A 17,689-nucleotide genomic window follows, 5' to 3' on the forward strand; every position below is an offset into this window, starting at 1 on the left:
CTATTATAATTTCCCATTATGTAACACAATTACATAGGAACACTTTGAGGTGAGAGAATTGTCCCAATATTAGGAAACATTGATTGTATCATGCTTGCAAAGAGCAAAAATTAAGGAGAGGCTCTTTCCCCAGGTGACAGAGTTTACTGCTCTTTCTCTCTGATGTGAATGCTATTCCCCATTACAATGAGTTCTGTTCACTGATTTTTGGTCTGCATAATTAGATCCATTGGTATTTAAAAAAAAAAAAAAAAAAGCTAGGCCCTAACACTATACCATTTTCTAAGCTCAAAGCTCCATACTCCTTGAGCACTTCTAAATGAAGTATGGAGTCGAAGTAATGTTCCAGAATTACATTATGTCCACAAAAAGTAAAAACATAATGAATTTTCAGGTAATTAGAGTATCCAAAGTACATACACTAAGTCCTTCTTGCACATGTGCCTTGGACAAGCAAACGGTGCACAAACTTTTGCTAGATGATCTTTGTCTCAAATTTCCAAATACAATCATAAATACACACATGAATATGTGTACACACACACACACACACACACGCGCACATCCCCTTTAAAAATCTTTAGAATCTTCATCGTCTTCCCCTGCCCAGACACAAGCCATGTAGGTAGAGAAAGGGAGTGTGGTCAATTCTGTTTTCTCTTACAGAAATGAGGGGGTGACTTATTTGCACCCTTGGTCGCTGGTTCTTTCATATAGTGCGCATTAAAGACAGAAGCTTTACCAGGGAAAGGGTACAGCTGCCACTCTTCCAGATGATCAGAAAACCTCCGGCATGGGCCTATCGGGGAGGGAAGTAGAGGAAAGAGGTGAAAACGTTAGATTAACTAAGGCTGGTCTGAAAGAAAGAATCGGAAAATAAACCTCTCGACTCACAAAACAAAAGGCATCATCATTAAACCTCACAAGCATAGAGGACGCGGATTTTCACTTACCCAGATGCCCTCATTATTTAGCAAGAGACTTGTCAGACAGTTACAGCCTAAAACATAAACCTTTTGGCCTCATAACACTTTGTGATGTTATAATGGCACATAATTAACAAAAAGTTTTTGCTGTTAGTGTAAAGAGAAAATAACAACAGAAGACAGTTATGACCAAACGATGTTATTTTATGAATTTATTTAGTTTTCTTGTAGGTGTATAGAATAAAAAGTAAATTTATCTACAAATGTACTTAAAGTATAAAATCTTTATATTAATAAAATTCTAGGTATTTACAGAAGAGAAACAATCTAATCAACTGATGTCTGTAAAAGAAAATATTTGCTATGTGAAGCAACTGATATTTAAAAACTTCTGGATGAGATGAGAGGAGCTCATTTTTAAAAAATCCTCAAATGATCAAAGATATAGCTGCAAGATGACAGCAAATTAAATATTGTGACTTAAAAGTGATGGTTAATCAAAGACATCAAATGCTTTCACACTTGGGCAGAAACACTTTCAGTTCCTGTGAAGGAAACAAATTTGACTTCTAGAAAGACCTTAAAGGTGTGTGATTCTGCTGGATAAAGGCCAGGGATAAAGCATTCCCTTTCTAGAATTTTGCTGCCTTTCCCCCTCATCTAAACCACAGTCACCTTTGGGAAATGCATCATCATCTTACCCTGCCCAGACACAAGCCACTTAATATTGCACACATCTCAGCAGACTTGTAAATGTCTAAAAACAAAACCTCACCCCAGAAATGCTTCTGATATCGTCATTGTGCTTCATCTTGGATCCTGGCTGGACCCTCCTCACTTAATCTTGAGGCACTGGCCTGGCTTTGGTCACTAGGAGGTGCAGTCACTGCTAAGTGGGTTTGGACAAAGAACCGTGGAATGTTTGTAATTGCTACTGGATGTCAGAGTGACTCTGCGCAGATTGCAGGAGGCAATGTGGCTGGGAAAAATAACTCATGCTTCTCAAGAGGTATGTCAGATTGGCTCTAGGTCACTTGGCTCTTGACTTTCAGGGCTGAAGGAGGAGGGACATCTATTGGGATGGGCATTAGGGCCTGTGCTCGTAGAAAGTCGATGAGGGATATTAGTGAGCCATCAGGGTGAGTCACAGAATGAAACAGTCAAAGGGGATAGGACTCTTGTTTCCAAACTCAAGGACAGACTGAGAAGGCTGGACCTTGAGAAATGGGAAGAACAGTGGAGACTGGGCCGGAAGCATGACAGAGCCAGGGAATTCTGTGGGCAGGCGATAGAAGGACAGAGGAAGGCAGGCAAGGACCGGGACTGGCAGGCCAGGAAGGGAAGAGGCAAGCCATTAATTCTTTATTTATCTCCATATTTCTCTCCACCTTCTTTCCTTCTCGAAATGCATTTGAGCTAGTGGCATGAAGGAAAACAGAAAAGAGGAAACAAACACAGAGGCAGGAAGAAAGAATGAGACAGAAAGTAGGAACGAATGAGAACGGACAGCAAAGTGATGCTTACATGGCTTTGAGGAGGAATTATGGGCCCGTAAGAAAAGAGGATGAGAAAATGTCTAGATGAGGTCAGACAGGAGGAGAAGCAGAAGCTAGAAGTCACAAAATGGAGGAGTGAGGAACCGATAACTCTACTGGCCTTTGCTGAAAGTGACTGAGCTATAAATGCCTTTAAACGTCATCTGGATGGCCCTTCATCCTCCAGATGAAGACATGGGGGCATGTGGGGCAGTAACTTGGAGAGTTTGTTTCTTTTGCACTGCACCATAATCTGCCCCCACTGCGTGGTGTGGGACCCACGGGAGATGGGGTGGAGAAGGATCTACCCTGGAGGTGAGCTGTTCAGGTGTCCCTCTAGGCTTCTCCCATCCCTTCCTCTGGGATTCTAGGATTCTCAGTATGAGAATATCTTCAGCTTACCATGCCTTAAGGCATAGCAATGAGATTCCTTTAAAATGAACACAGTGAATGTTACACATCCGAATAATGTTGCCCTCAAAGTAGCCTATGCATTGTAGCTCCTTATACTGATATCTGCCTAATATATTTACATTAACAAATGAATGATGGCTGTTATTGCTCAAATCATTTTAGACCCCGTAAGGAAACAACAAACTAGAGTATGGAGACACGTCATTTTACATATCAATGGATTACCAGATACAACCCCAATGGCTTCCACCTGCTTCAAAAAAGAAAAAAAAATCTACTCTCACGTGATGATGATGGGCTTCAGAGTACCTTTGAAAAGAATGTGTACTAGCTTCTAAAGATGACCCCAAAAGAGAGGTACTGAAAATATTCTGAGCAGTGACAACATCCTTGGAACAGTTGCTCAGGCTTTTGAGGTGATTTCTTTGAAGGTGAAACACTGACACTTGGTGTGGTTATGAAAAAAAGTTGGTCATGTGATTCTGTGCTTGATGGTCCTATGTAACCATCTGAGAAAAAAGAGAAGCCCCCTATATTTCCAAGTCTATTCTTAAGGGAAGAAATGGGTAAAGAATGGAGAAGGATAGGAGAAGGGTCTCGTCTACCCATCTCCTATGGGCTGTGTATTCTCAGTCTTGCCACCATCAGGACATATGAGAGAGTGGCTTGTGGAGAAGGCCCAGTGAGGCTGACCTGCCCTCCCAAGGCAAGCAAGGTATTAGGTGTGCAGGGTTCATGGAAAAAGCTCTCTGCCCCTCCCAGAGAAACACTTACCTCTTTCTGCAGTTAAGCAGCTAATAGAAACCCTACGCGGTTCTGAGATGTGTCACAGATTGAGAAGGAAAAGAAAAAGATGTTTTGAAAGGAAAGCTGTCAATAATCATTTGTTACTCTCAAGTGCTTGCAGTAGAGCACTAGGCCAATTGGAATGTAAGTTCTTAAGACAAAAAGACGTGAGTGAAATGCAAGTCAGTGACTTGTGGAGGTTGACCTAGTCGAGTGTTTGGAGAGTCAGAGGAAACGAAAGGCCTCATGCTCTTCTTTTGGTCTCTGTCCCTTTGGCAATTTTCCTTTCACCAAAGATAACGGGGCTCAAAACAAACAAACGAAAGCACTAGTGGCTTTTTGGAGAAAATATGAAAACTAGTCAAGCATTCATTTATTCAGTCATCCAATTAATATTAATGAGGCACCTTTTATATGGCAGGATCTAGGCAAGGTGCTGGATAACAACTTCTTTTTCTGAGTACCAAGATTTAAATATTTTCATGGAGAATTCGCTCTATAATCCAGAATGTTATCCAAGTAAGCTACATAAATTACATGCTATACATATTTTTGGGTCTGATTTCTAAATCATTGGTAGATAGTTCTTCTGAGTAAGATAGAATTTTCTAGAAAGCAAAATCTCCCTTTCCAATCCCTTCTCAAACCTTTCCTAATTACCACTTCTTGTGGCATTGACTCACAAGTACACACTCACTCATGCATGCACATACAAGCACGAACTCTAATTTGGGCTTGGGGATCTTAAATTGTATAACTCTTTCATAAATTCACGGAAGATCATGTTTACTTTTCTATCACCATTTGTAACTTGCATTTGTCTAGACTAAAGCGTCCTTAGTTCATTATATCACCAATAAGTACAATTAAGAGATAAAGCCTCAATGCGTCACAGCACCTTCTTCACAGTTTAACAACTGTAAGGTGCGTGACCTTATAGATTTATTCACGAAAACTTATGTAACTTTATCACATGCTTATGTGACCGCAGCCAGATTTACGACTACACTGAAAATTCTCCACGCCACCCTTTCTGTGTGTGTATGAGGCCACAAAAATTTCACTAGTTTTTCACGACAGGACTGATGAATCAAAAGGCCGTGACCTAAGTTCTACATTTATATAAAGTGTCTGCTCCTCTGTCCTAATGCGCCGGAGCTGGGATCTACTTGCCAATGTCAGTTTGTATTATAGGTGTGGTTACTGTATGGACAAGCTCGGTTAGAAAGAGAAAGATTGCAGAGTTGGCTTCATCTCAAACGTCTGTGTCTGATTCACAGACATCTGTGTCTCTCTGAGAAATAACTTTTTTTTTTTTTTTTACAACTAGAGCTGTCCAACAAAGAAATAAGCTACTTCCTATGGGAGTGAACTCCTCCTAATGAGAAGTAGTTGGGCAGGGCCGTTTTTCGGGGCTGTGGGGGAAGCTTTCCAGCACTGGCCAGGGAGCCTTCCTGAGATGTGAGGATGCTACAGGATGATGGAGGTAGCCTCCAGTCACACACGCTTACTGTAAAAGGACACCCAGTGAGGGTCTGCCATTTCATAGTGTTTGGAGAAGCAAGGCTTTGGGCGTGTTCCAGAATAGGCTCCAGTGGAAGACGTTCATGTTGGTGTTTGCAACAAGCATTGAGTGCATGGAACCAACTCTAAGGCTCCGGTCATGTGGTCAGAGCAGAGAATTGTGGGCTGGCAGCCCAGAGCAAGTCTCAGTGGTATATTTAGACTCTTTGGACAGAACGATGCTCTGTCCCCACATGTCTCACACCATTATTTAATCGACCACCAAGCCAGCTCTTGGCTCTTGGATGTGTCTCCACTCCTCTTGTGCCCCCTCCTCTCAGTATCGACCCTGTCACAGCACACTGACCTGTGGGAAGGCGTCGTTCGTAAGCTGTGTGTGCTGCCTTTTCCTCTGGAGGAAATCACACTCAATGCTAAGGATGAGGAGAACCCCCAGGTTCATTCCATAGGATTTTAAGAGCACAGGTCCAGGGTCCTGTTCGGGAAAGCAGAGAGTGAGGAAAAAGCAAATCCTCCTCTAAAAATGTGCTTTTGCCCAGAATTGCTTCTCAGTTAGGGGAATTTCCTGAAGCCTGGGAGAGACGGCGTGAGCTTTCTTCTCAAGCGCAACGTTTTGGTGAAGTCCATGTGTGATCATACCACTGTAACCACAAAGGAATTTACCACAGGAAGTGTCCCAGCTGTTGCCTATTAGCATTAGAACAAATTACACAAAGCAAATTGTTAGCAGACATGTTTCCGTAATATTTAACTGGTGGCAATAAATAAGAGCGATTCTCTTTCAAGTAAATGCTAGATTTCCAAAAATCCAGCTTTCAATTGTCCGTGAAGGAATCATCTTCAATTAGGGTAACTATTGGAGGGAAGGACACCCTGGAAGCGGAGGCTCCCAGGGCTCGTCCTTGGGTGGCACAGCCAGGAGCCAGGCCGGAAGCTCAGGTGCTGGGTGTGCGTGCCGCGGAGGTGTTGCTGCTGAAGTGACATCACAAGATGGGGACAGTGACGTTCGTACCTCTATACATCTTACCATCTGCTGGGTTCGCCTCTGGGCTTCTCAGTACAGTCTTTTCGTGCCACAGAGAATACGGCGTATGGCAAGACAGTGTCAGAGCTGGGCAGCTCCACTCAGTTCTTGGGGTGCATTTATGACAAAAACGAAATCACACCTACGGACAAGTTTTTCATCCTTCTCTTTAACAAAATACTGCAGTCTTTTTAAAAAATGTACCTACTCCTTCACAATCTCATGTCTTGTTAACTGAGATTTTAAAAAATGTGAGTCAGATTTCCTCATCGTCTAATCCCATTGGAGAGGAGTTGAAAAAATGCCCCATCACACCAAACATCAGAGAGCACTCATTTTCCGCTTGTATGTATGAAGACCTGGCTATATATATATATATATATATATATATATATATATATATATATATTTTTTTTTTTTTTTTTTTAGAAAGAAAGCAGAATATTTTCATCTGTCAAGGCCATCTGACAATGACTAAATTCCCCAGTCACCTCTGTGAGTTTTCAATTGTCTTCGGAGAGATGACATCATTCTCCTAAAGCAATCTCAAAATATAATTTAAAAAATAATTTTAATTTCTAAACAGCAAGAAATATTCTATACAAGACATAAGTACAAAAACAGGTTATCGCAGCCGAAAGGGTTGGGGCTGTTAGAAGAGGTGCCGTTTCAGTGTCTTGCTAAGAAATGTATGCTTTTGCCTTCCTTCCCTCACTGTTTTCCTTCTCAAGCAAACCAACCTAAGCTCAGTGCTCCTTCCCAATGTGTTTTAATATCATATTTGGTTCTCCTGAGGAGTGCTTCACTCCGTTTTTTTTTTTTTTTTTTTACCGAAAGGAAAAAAAACCTGGCAGCCCTGCCAAAGGGAAATGGTGGGTGGAAGCCCAGTGTATGCTCCGGCGGGCACTAAGCAAGGCACTCGGGATAGGTGCTGCCTGCCCACAGGGCTCCCTGGCTAGGCCTCTGCCCTCAGTCGCACAGTCTCTGCCTGGCCTGAACCCCAGAACCATCCCCCAGCTGCCTCCAGGGCGCACCCTGCTGTCACTAGAGGGGACACTTAGTAATAACAGCCTAGAGCAGGTTCTGCCTCCACGTTGCAAAGCTGGGGAGGCATATTAAACCAAGCAATTTGTGGCTGATACACTCCCAGCCACTTCCTAAGGCTCTTCTAGCAACAGTGTCAGGATACACATGCACGCGTGCGTGCACGCGCGCGCACACACACACACACACACACTCCGCATCTTTTAGCTGAAGTCTTCACAAAAGGAATAATGTGCTTCATAAAATATTTAATGTACCTTAGGCAACAGAATCGTCTCTAGATTTCTTTAAAAACTTTTTAACAGACAAGTATAATTGAAAATGTCTGGAACATGAACACACACACACACACTCATACACTCTAATTTGGAATTATGCAAAACGATAGCGTTATTTGCCACAACCTGAAGCAAAGCTACTGCAATGGAATAATAAGTACCATATCTGTACAAATGTGAGGCCCCCACATAAGCTCACATTTGGGCAAGAGTGACACACATGGCCTGACTCTTTAAGGTCTGTTTGGAGGAAATGGCCTGGTGTGTTTTACATCGGCTAAGCTATTTAGCTGGTTGATTTGACAAGATTTTTGAGAAGGGTGAAAATTAATTATAATTGCAGTATCGCTACAATAATTGGTCAGCTAATTGCATTCCAGAGCAAAAATAGGCAAGGAAGAATTTCTTCCCTAGGTTATTCTCTGATAAAGGAGCGTTCACTTTAAGAGTAATGAGATTTTTAAAAAGTCAAATCTTAAATATCATGGCTTTGGCAATCTGTCCTGCTTAAAGTTTAATTTGAAATAAAGTATCACCTCCGTGAGAGCAGTTACACGTGAACATAGATCCAGTTTTCTTCTAGACTTGAGATGGGAAAATCTCTCTTTGCTGAAAACTATTCAAAAGATTCCTTTGACATTATTTGGGGATGATTTTAATTTGGGGGCACCCATGTTCAAGTTTTTGTAGTGAAGGAGGTGCTAGTGAGAGTGGGTGAGAGAAAATTTTGACAGCCTCTAAGTGAGGTATCTGTTAAAGGAAAAGGCTCCACAAGGTTGAGGGTTGAGCAAGCATAGTGGCCCGGGGCATGGGGTTTCTGGATCTGTGTTCACACTGGCAGTTCTGAATACAGAAACCATCCATGGCGTTTGGAAGAAAATCACCTAACTCCAGACCAGCAGTGAGTACTTATGATTAACTAACTTTGAGGGACAATCAATTTAGCACCTCAAAATCTTGAAGATTCTATCTCAAGGCCTGATTCAAGGTAGTTTTGTCAGGTGCCAACACCAATAAACACTGATCTCTTCCACAATCTGATGATGCAACCTCAATTCAGTGGGAGGGTTTAGACTGTTCTCCTCCTTCCCTTCTCTGTTGAGCTTTAAGTCCAGCCACCATTCATGTGTCTTAAAGCGATGTGCTTTCTCAAATACTGCTCATCAAAGAGGGCCTGACAGCATGGCATGGAAGGTATCTTATGATCTTCACCTAATTTCTAACTGATTTACAGAGGATCACTATGCCTATTGCCCAGGGTTACCCTCAAGGTTGTATAGGTTCTGTCCTGTACAAGGGCAGCTGGTTAAGGGGTGAGCAGGCTGAAATCCCACCCTGCTCCACCCTGCCGCCCAGACTCCTGCTCAGCTGTATCCTGGAGGTAGGTGTGCCTTTTCTAATTTGTATTCAGGCCAGGGAAGACCCTGAGATTCGTTTTTTTAAAATCCTCATCCTCCTCCAAGAGATTCCAAAGTCTAGTATTCCTTTCCTCACCTCCAACACTATGGGTACTTTGTTAAGAAAGAGGCTATCCCCAAGGCAAAGGCAAATTCATTTTGAAGATATGCTTTTTGTTCAGTGAGAGAGAAAGAAAAAGAGAGGGAAAGAGAAAGGAGAGAGAGAAGAGAAGAATGGAGACGAGGTTGCCCTTCTGCCTAGTGAATTGTGAACGCATCGTACTTTCCTGGACACAGCTGTGAAGGAGTAGAAAATCAATTTTTTTCCTATTACTCCACGGTGAGGAAGGAAAGACCTATTTGTAAATTGAATTAAACCCAATAATAGCATGTCTGTGTATTTGTTGAGGACTAGAAAAATTAGCCACAGATATAACTACGTAATCCAGCAATGTAACTAGAAATCAACACTCTCCCACTTCAAAGCTTAGCTGAGACATTTTTCTTCTTCCTTTTCAAAGAAACCCCCATGGCTAAATGTCACTAAGATTCTTCAGCGTGCCAACACATTGACACCTCAGTAAAGATTCTGTGAGGGAAGGAACTCCAAAGCCCCATCTGGGAAGAGTGTACTTCCAAATTCTTGCCTTTGCTGCTTGCATATCCCAGTCGGTAATAATGACTGGATGTGAACTAGAACCTTCTAGAAGATGGTTTCGCCCCAATTACCTTTGGGAAGTAATTAGGTCTTTTGAAATTGCAATCTGTGGTGCTGACTGTGGAATAAATTTCCTCTGCGTAGGCTAGCTCTTGTTTCCAGAAACCCTAACCCGTTCACTGAGTACAGAATTACCAGGTTACTGCAGTGAGGGGCCTGAAATTTCATTAGCAGTCTGCCCTCTAGTGGAGCATCACAGTTTTTCTTCTCTTTCAGTGAGCAGAAGAATTCAAGTTTTCCAGATAGTGCAAGGTGAGGCATTTGTCCTCAAAAGACAGCTTCCAGAGCTGAATCAAGCAAGGCTCACAATGATAGGTCCCCAGGTCACAGTCAAAGACAGGTGGTGCTGCGGCAGGTGTCCCTGCAAAGCGGGCAGAGACAAAGGTCCTTCGCGCATCCATGGAACCCGCCGGCGTTCTCCCTGGGCGCCAGCATTCAGTTCCCCACTCTCGCTGTAAAAATAGGACCAACCTCTCGGGAACGTTTAAAATGATAGGTATTTTTTGGCAAATCATTAACACAAAGGAGCCCTTCAAAAGGGCCACGCCGAATTATTTTTTAAAAGGCAAGATGCACGAGTTTTAGAAAAAGACCAAGTCTTTGTGGCTGTTGTTTTTAAGAAGAAAATCGATTTTGTGATGGTGGCTGGAGGTTGTAAGGCAGAAGATGGTCTTGAGATCTGCTGTCTGGATTTTGCTTCTATGTTTTAAAAGCCGTCAGAACTTGGCCTGCTTCAGTTTGTCAATATGGTAGCAGAGTTTCAGCGCAGGCCCCAGCTTCAGGCCCAGGTATTTCATGATCATGTCACTCTTCAGCAACAAGAGAGCATTGCCATCAATCTCCTAGTGAAACATGATCAGAAAAAAGAAAACCCGGAAGATAGTCAGAGTGATCAAGTAGTGTCTACAATTAGGGTGTGTTCGGGGGTAAGGTAAGGGAATATGGATTTACTTTTCTCTTAGTGACAAAGCCAGATCTTCTCAAAAAGATAAAGTAAAACTACTACGTATTCCTCTTCCCATCACCTCCCTCGGGTCATTATAATACACTGGATCTTTTCTTTTCCTTCTCTCTCCTGATTGAAGAAATCGAACATAACCCCAGCTGTGATCCCAATATCCCGCAGATGATGTTTATCTCCTCCTCCAATCTAGGGCTAAAGGAGCAAGAAATGTGCAATGGACTGAAGGTTTGTGCTCCCAGCAATTCATATGTTGAAATCCTAACCTCCAATATGGTGGCACTTAGAGGTGGTGACTTTGTGGGTTAATTACATCGTCACAATGGAACGCTCATGAATGGGATTAGTGTCCTTATACAAAGAGGAGATGGCAGTCTGCAACCCAGAAGAGGGCTCTCACTAGACTCAGAACAGGCTGGCACCATGATCTTGGACTTCTAGCCTCCAGATTTGAGAAATAAATTGCTATTGTTCATAAGCCAGCCTGGTACATTGGCTACAGTGGCCTGAACTGACTAAGACAAAGTATCATCATTAGACCCTGAAACTAGTGGTTCCCTTTCCATTCCAGGTGCTGGTATAAGGCTGTGACTTCCATCCATCCCTCTGATCTCTAATTTCTTTTCTTGGTAAGCCCACCTATCTTTAGCTGATTACCAGATTATGAATTGTACTCTATGAGCGATTTGGGGTGTTTTTCTGGCCCAGTCAATAATTCTCGGTGCACCTAAATAATGCACCTGCCTCATCCCAGGGTTTAGCACAAAGAACAACTAAGAGAATGCCAATCCTTTGAGGGCCTGGCATTGCTCCCATTTGTCTCTGAAAATGGGAACCTTCCAGAATGTATGTTGAATTTATGAATCTAGTAAATCTGGGTTTCTTATTCACCTCTAGTGCTGTTTTCAGGTGGAGACAAAGGGCAGAAATCTGGGGCACTCGGATGGGGAGAAGAGGCGTGGTTACAGGACTCGTATAACTGTACAAGGGACACCAGCCCTTCTCATTCATCTTGCCAGCCCTCCAGCCAGTGTGGATGAAGCATCTACTCTGTGTCACTCACTTCTCATATCCTTGGCAAAATGTCAGAGTGGGAAAAGCTCACCTGTGGGCTTTCCCAGGAGCGTCATTGCCTAATAGTCTCTCTTTACCCCACCCCCAGACTTCCGCCATCTCCTGCCACTCTGGAAGAGATCCAGCCTTCTCCCACTCAGCTCTGTCTAATCATAACCCACTCTGTGGTTCTTGTTCTCAAGGCCCTGCTATTAGGTGAGGTCAAATATATCCCTAATAAAATGTGAGTATTGGGTTAGATAAGGATCCTCCTCAGATCAGAGAGTTGGATTTCTATAACAGAATCACCAAATGAAATGAGACAGGAAGGAAAAAAGTAATGGTTACTGTGGTAGGCAGAAGAATGTTCCCTTTCCTTCCCCCAGTATTTCTATGTCCTGATCTGTGAAACCTGTGAATATGTTCATTTACCTGGCAAAAGTGAATTATGGTTGCAGATGGGGTTAAGGCTGCTGATCAGCTGACTTTATGATAGGGGGAGTATCCTGGATTATTTGGGGGAAGGGGCAAAGTGGAAGAAGAAAACAGAAGAAAGAACTGAAGAGTCAGCAACCTGAGAAGGACCTGGCTTGATGTTATTGGTTTTGAGGATAAGGATCGGGAGATAAGAAATGAGGTGGATCTAGATGCTAGAAAAAGCAAGGGAAAAAATTCTCCCAAAAGCCTCCACAGAGAATGCCAGCCCTGCTCGCACCATGAACTCAGCCCAGTGAGACCCCTGTCAGAGTTCTGACCCACTGAACTATAAGGTAGTAAGTTTGTGTTGTTTTAAACTACTACATTTGTGGTAATTGGTTATAGCAGCTTGGCGGGCAAAGTATTAATTCTTATCTTTTTTTCCCATTTACCATCTTTATATATTTCAGAATCTCCTAAATAATTATAAGAATGCCTACTAATAGGAGGCTATCTATGAGCCAGACACTATGCTTAAACTTTGTGTGCATTTTCTTATTTAATCCTCCAACAACTTAGGAATAGGCACTAATAGTTTGCTTGGCAGATCGTAGGTATGCTATAAATATTTGTCAAATGCACAGACAGATGGACGAGTAAGCAGGGAAACAGGTATTCCTACTACAGGCCAAAATGACAGACCATATGGGACAAATATCCCTTAAAAATAAAACTAAGTGGTTGCTGCGTTCTGAGAAGTCTGTGGTTCCAACTGGCCTCCCTTAAGTGGTGCCCCAGGGCTTAGTTCAGACCCACTGGCTTCCCCTTCCACAGCCCAGAGCTCCCTGAACCTCCTCCACGCCTCCATGCCTCCCCTGCCCCTCCTACCCTCTCCTGGGCCAGGCCCACCACATGCATACATGCTTTCTGAAGAGCTCCACGTGAGGCCCCAGAGCCTGTGGGTCAGCGTCTTTCACAAACCGGACCACATCCTCCACGGTCCAGGTGGAGGGGTTCCTGCTCCTTGGCCGCCTGGCATCCTGCCCATCTGGCGAAGGGCTTGAGGCTGGATGGGTGAGCACAGAGAAGGAGACCATTAGACACTGGGATGAGGACCTCAGCGCCTATCTGTGCTGCCCGCTCCCACCTGGCCCTTGAGCCCAAGACAGTGGCTGGAGTGACCTCCTGCGACAGAGAATGACTATACACTGACTGTGACAGAGTGTTCCCCTAGCTTCCCTTCTCTACCTTTAGCTGGGGCTTTTGCTTCTCTCTAGAAAGCATTTATCCTCCCTGCTTTCCACAGAATTCCGCCAGCCATCAGAGCCCAGGGAGACCCCGCCCTAGACAGCATTTCTGTGCCCTGCCGTCTAGACATCACCTTCCTTCACCTTTAACTTCCAAATCTTTGTTCTTTTATTAAGGTGCTTTCCACAGTCTACCTTCTATTACAATTATGCATGTGCTTGTCTATAACCTCCAGTGAGATGTTACTTTCTAGAGGATAATCTTTTTCATCTCTCCCCACCCCTACCCCCACCCCAATCCATTCCACAAACATCTGCTGAGCCTCTCTTCTCTACCAGGTCCTGGACAAAATGTTTGGTGAAAAATGGGATCCTGTCATTACAGGGTTTATGATTATTGACTCCTCCATGTTTCTAAGTAAGTGTATTTGTAAATATGGGCTCGGTCATTGTAAAATAAGTCAATATACTTTGCAGAAACAGTATAAATAACTTATACAAAAGCCTTGCATGGTAATCCTTAATCCTGTTTTCAGGCCAGAAAAAGTCTGAACAATGAAGATGCTTCCCACATTGTAATCCTGAATTAGAAGTGGAGAAGCCTTCACTTCTGCGCCCCTTCTCTAATCTCAGGGTGCAGTGGTCTGCTGTCTCTTTTTTCCTCTTTTTAAGGTGTTTGAGAAGTACTCAGTTCTCCATAAGTGCTGAGAATTGTACAGCATCACATTTCCGAGTCTATCCTAAATACATAATGGTTTGGCTGAGAACTGGATTTACTTTGAGATTTTCCCCGCCTCTTCATCATTAGACCTGGAAGGGTCCCCTAAGGTGCTTTGGCATGGGCGTTTTGCCGGGAAACTGTTAAAGCCTCCCAGAGCCATCTGAATGCTGATACATGATTATTAGAGATGATTTCACTGCCCTCAACATGAGGACGAGGCCTCACGGAGACCGCGTTCGCTTCTGGATCCCGCCCATCTAAGCTTCGGCGTTAATCAGGGTGGTAATAGATTCTCTGATTACAAAGGCTGGGAGTCTTCGGTGCCAAGAATGATTTTAGAGTGATCAGAGCAGAAGTTACACCTAATTTTCTGTATTCGATAGGAAAGAAAAATACCAGACTAATTCATGGCCTCGTCCGTGGGAGCCTAAGTTCCTTCGAGCAAGGTCAGGGAACTGTTTTCCCACCGTCTCAGCCCAGGTGTTGGGCTAAGCAAGCAGGGTGGCTTGTCTTTACAAAGGAGGCGCTTCAGGTGACGGCTGGCCGTGGAGGGAAAGTGGCTCTACCTCTGGTGCCTGGTGCTTGCTGGGGGCATCTTTCACTTTTCCAGGCTGGAAAGCAGCAGCTGGGCCAGGCTCGGGAGTGGGGGCGGGAGCTTTTTAGTCATACAAGACAGAGAGCAGCAGGAAGCTTGTCACATCTTGGGAGTTGCTCGAGAAGGAAGAGAAATGGAACTTCCCAGTGGTAGGTTTGTAAAGGCTTTGCCGTGGTCCCTGCTTACAGAGGTAATAACTACACTAGCCCCCTTCCGCTCCGCCAACTGCTCCGGTGTCAGGAAGACAGATGGGTCCAGACTGACAGTCAGGCCATGCAGATGTGATTGGACATTGGTAAGACGTGATGGATCTTGCTCCTAAGGGAACAGAGCAGGCAAAGTGCTTTGCCAAATGCCTTTACAAAGGCGGATTTCTCCAGCGTGGAGAACTTTGTATATGGATGGTCATGTCCATTCACTGGGAGCTGCCAGAGACATGCGAAAAGTAAAACCCAGTTTGGAATGGATGTGTAATTAAAGATAGTTTTTGTCATTTCTCACATTCTCCAGAAGTAGAATGACTATGAATCAGGATTTAAAGCAATCCCAGACATTTTTTTAGCACAGGTACTAGTACTACTGTCTCTAGGTCTCTCTCTGTTTCACACATACCCACAAGCACATGCGGAATTTCCTTTTGAGTATTCATAATTCAGGGAAAACTTTTTAGCTAATAATAGAGCCGTATGAAGAATGGAATGAAACCTCTACCACCCACTAGCTATGTGAGTATACTTGTGCTTCTCAGATATGAAAGAGGGAATTGGGAAGGATCTCTAAAGTCCCTTTCACCTATGACACTGTATGGTCCCTTCACACTACAGACTGTCCTGTGCAACACTAAGAGAGCTAGCTTCTCACACATCTGAAAGTCTGTCCTATACAAAGCTCACTGAATGAAGAGTCAGTGGCCAGGCGTTTGGCCCCGTCCTGACCCTGATCATTCTCTATGGACCTCATTTTCTTCATTTTGTTTCTCAAGAGCATTTTAAGAATCAAGTGAATATGGATTGGGGTTGGAGCCTGACAAGAAGCCTCCTGAATGGAAGACTATCAGTTTTCAAAGGGGACTCCTCAGTGTCCTACCTCAGGCTGTCTGTAAGTCTCCTTGGCCTTCTCAGCCTCTCTGGCAGCTGGAATTGGGGTGGGAAGTATGGGGGTGAAGGCAAAGGGAGGGCAGACGTCTTTATCTCCTCTTAGTGACCTGGCCCCAGAGAATGCATCTCTCCTAGAAACAAGGCTGTGTGCAAAGTATTCAAGGTACCCAGGCTATCCCACACCCCAGGCAACATCGGCTAGTTTGAAACACTGTTGTTTCCACTGTTTCTGTTGAAAGAATTTTTGAGACACTGTTAGGTGAGGGAGATGGGAGGTAGAAGAGAACCTGACCAATCCTTAGATTTTAATCAAGTTTTTCTTTTATTTTCTTTTATTGTGTTCACATGATCTCTGATTCTAACATTTATTGAGCTCTTACTATGTCCTAGGCCTAAATTCACATATGAACTTATTTACTGTACTAACTACACATATGAACTTATTTAATCCTTCCAACAAACCTATGAGGTAGGTACTATTATTCCAATTTCACAAGTGAGGAAACTGAGGCACAGAGTTCAGACTTGCAAAAGGTCACACAGTCAGGAAGCGGCATATCCAGGATTTTAGCCTAGATCATCCGGCTCTGCTGTCCATGTGATTGTCCATCATGCTATATGGCCTCTATTCACTTACAAAATACTAAAGCTTGAAAATACACATATATATATATATATTTTTAAAAAGCAAAAACCAAAATGGACACCAAGCTGTCCTTAGAATGATAACACTGTTATACATTACATCCCAACAAACTATCTGTAATGGGTGAGACAGAAGTGGCATTATAATCAACACTGGAAATTTTGCATAACTGTGGTTCTGCCCATATATTTGTGTCCTGCAAGTGTCACTCACTATGCAAAAGGAAACTCTTTACCAACATGTGGTTCTTCTTTTTCCTGGCAGAGAGCTGGTCTACACCCCTCAGGCTCCCTAGGAGTTAAGTTTGCCTAATGGCCAGCCCTTGCCAAAGGCATGTGAGCGGACGTGATGCGAATCGCTCCCTGGCTCTAGGGGTGTACGCGTGCCTTCCCCACCCACGCGTTCCCTTTGTGCTGGTGCATGGAGGCCTAAGGGACAGCAGAGCCACAAAATGGACAGAGCCTGGGTCCTTAAACTGGGATGCACCCCCACTAGGAACACTCACCTTGGACTGTGAACAAAGATAAATTTCTATCACATTTGAGCCACATTTTGGAATTTACTTATGACTACAGCCCAGCCTACTCTAATAAATCATTTTCGTTGCTTATCGTCAAAGGCTGCCTTCATTAACAACAAAAATCCATGAAGGGGCTTATGGGAACTTCTAATTTTCCCAGCGTTTCCATGTTCAAACAGCCACAGTCCCCTCCTCCCCCTATGCGCAGTGGTCCCAGGGTACGTATGGGCAGAGGAGGTAAAGTCACAAGGAAGCCAGTGCATGCATTACATTACCACATCTGTTTCCTTCAAGAGAGGTCCCGTTTCTCTTGGGGCTGGAGCCTGGGGGCCTTAGCCCAGGTGCTGAGGGGCCTCCAGAGGACATGGGGCTGATGCGGGGACCACTGGTAGTGGTGGCTGAGTTTCCGCCAAGGTGGCCGTCTCCAGAGTTCTGCCTCTTGCAGTACAGCGAGGAGATGGTAGGCAAGGAGCCCCTGTGAGTAAAGGTGGAGGCGGAGGGGTCCACGCTGTAGCGACTCATGCCCACAGGGTTCACCAGACACTCCTCAGTGATGACTGTTTTTGCTAAGCAAGAAGACAAAGCAGAGAAGCAGAGATCAGAAAGCAGTTCAAGGAGCCACCCGGTGCTCAGTCTTGGTATTTCCTGGCATTACGGGTGCCACTATCTGTGGAGATGGGAGCTGAGGAGGAATGGACCGCACTGCATAATCCCAAATAGCTCGGCCTCTCAGCCAACTGAAATATCTGCCTCACCAACGAAGCATATTCTAATAAGGATTGGGAG

At 44.0% G+C, this 17,689-nt stretch overlaps 1 protein-coding gene across 11 annotated transcripts in view; it reads right to left on the reverse strand.

The window, feature by feature from the left end:
* Positions 1–7,019: 7,019 nt before the first annotated feature.
* Positions 7,020–17,689, reverse strand: part of SCML4 (Scm polycomb group protein like 4) — a 91,165-nt gene continuing 80,495 nt past the window's right edge. For 9 of the 11 annotated variants that reach the window (XM_016160200.2, XM_016160199.2, XM_016160198.2 and 6 more), the window contains 3 exons: positions 17,179–17,469; positions 12,998–13,143; positions 7,020–10,488 (listed from right to left, as the gene is read on the reverse strand). In XM_016160200.2, coding sequence (XP_016015686.2) covers positions 10,363–10,488; positions 12,998–13,143; positions 17,179–17,469 — 563 coding nt within the window. In that variant the 3' untranslated portion in view covers positions 7,020–10,362. Of the gene's footprint in view, positions 10,489–12,997; positions 13,144–15,726; positions 17,470–17,689 lie in introns of those variants that run through there. The other 2 variants (XR_004950827.1, XR_004950829.1) reach the window with 2 other exon arrangements.

The sequence above is a fragment of the Rousettus aegyptiacus genome, unplaced genomic scaffold (assembly GCF_014176215.1).
Source record: "Rousettus aegyptiacus isolate mRouAeg1 unplaced genomic scaffold, mRouAeg1.p scaffold_m13_p_1, whole genome shotgun sequence".
Taxonomy (NCBI): domain Eukaryota; kingdom Metazoa; phylum Chordata; class Mammalia; order Chiroptera; family Pteropodidae; genus Rousettus; species Rousettus aegyptiacus.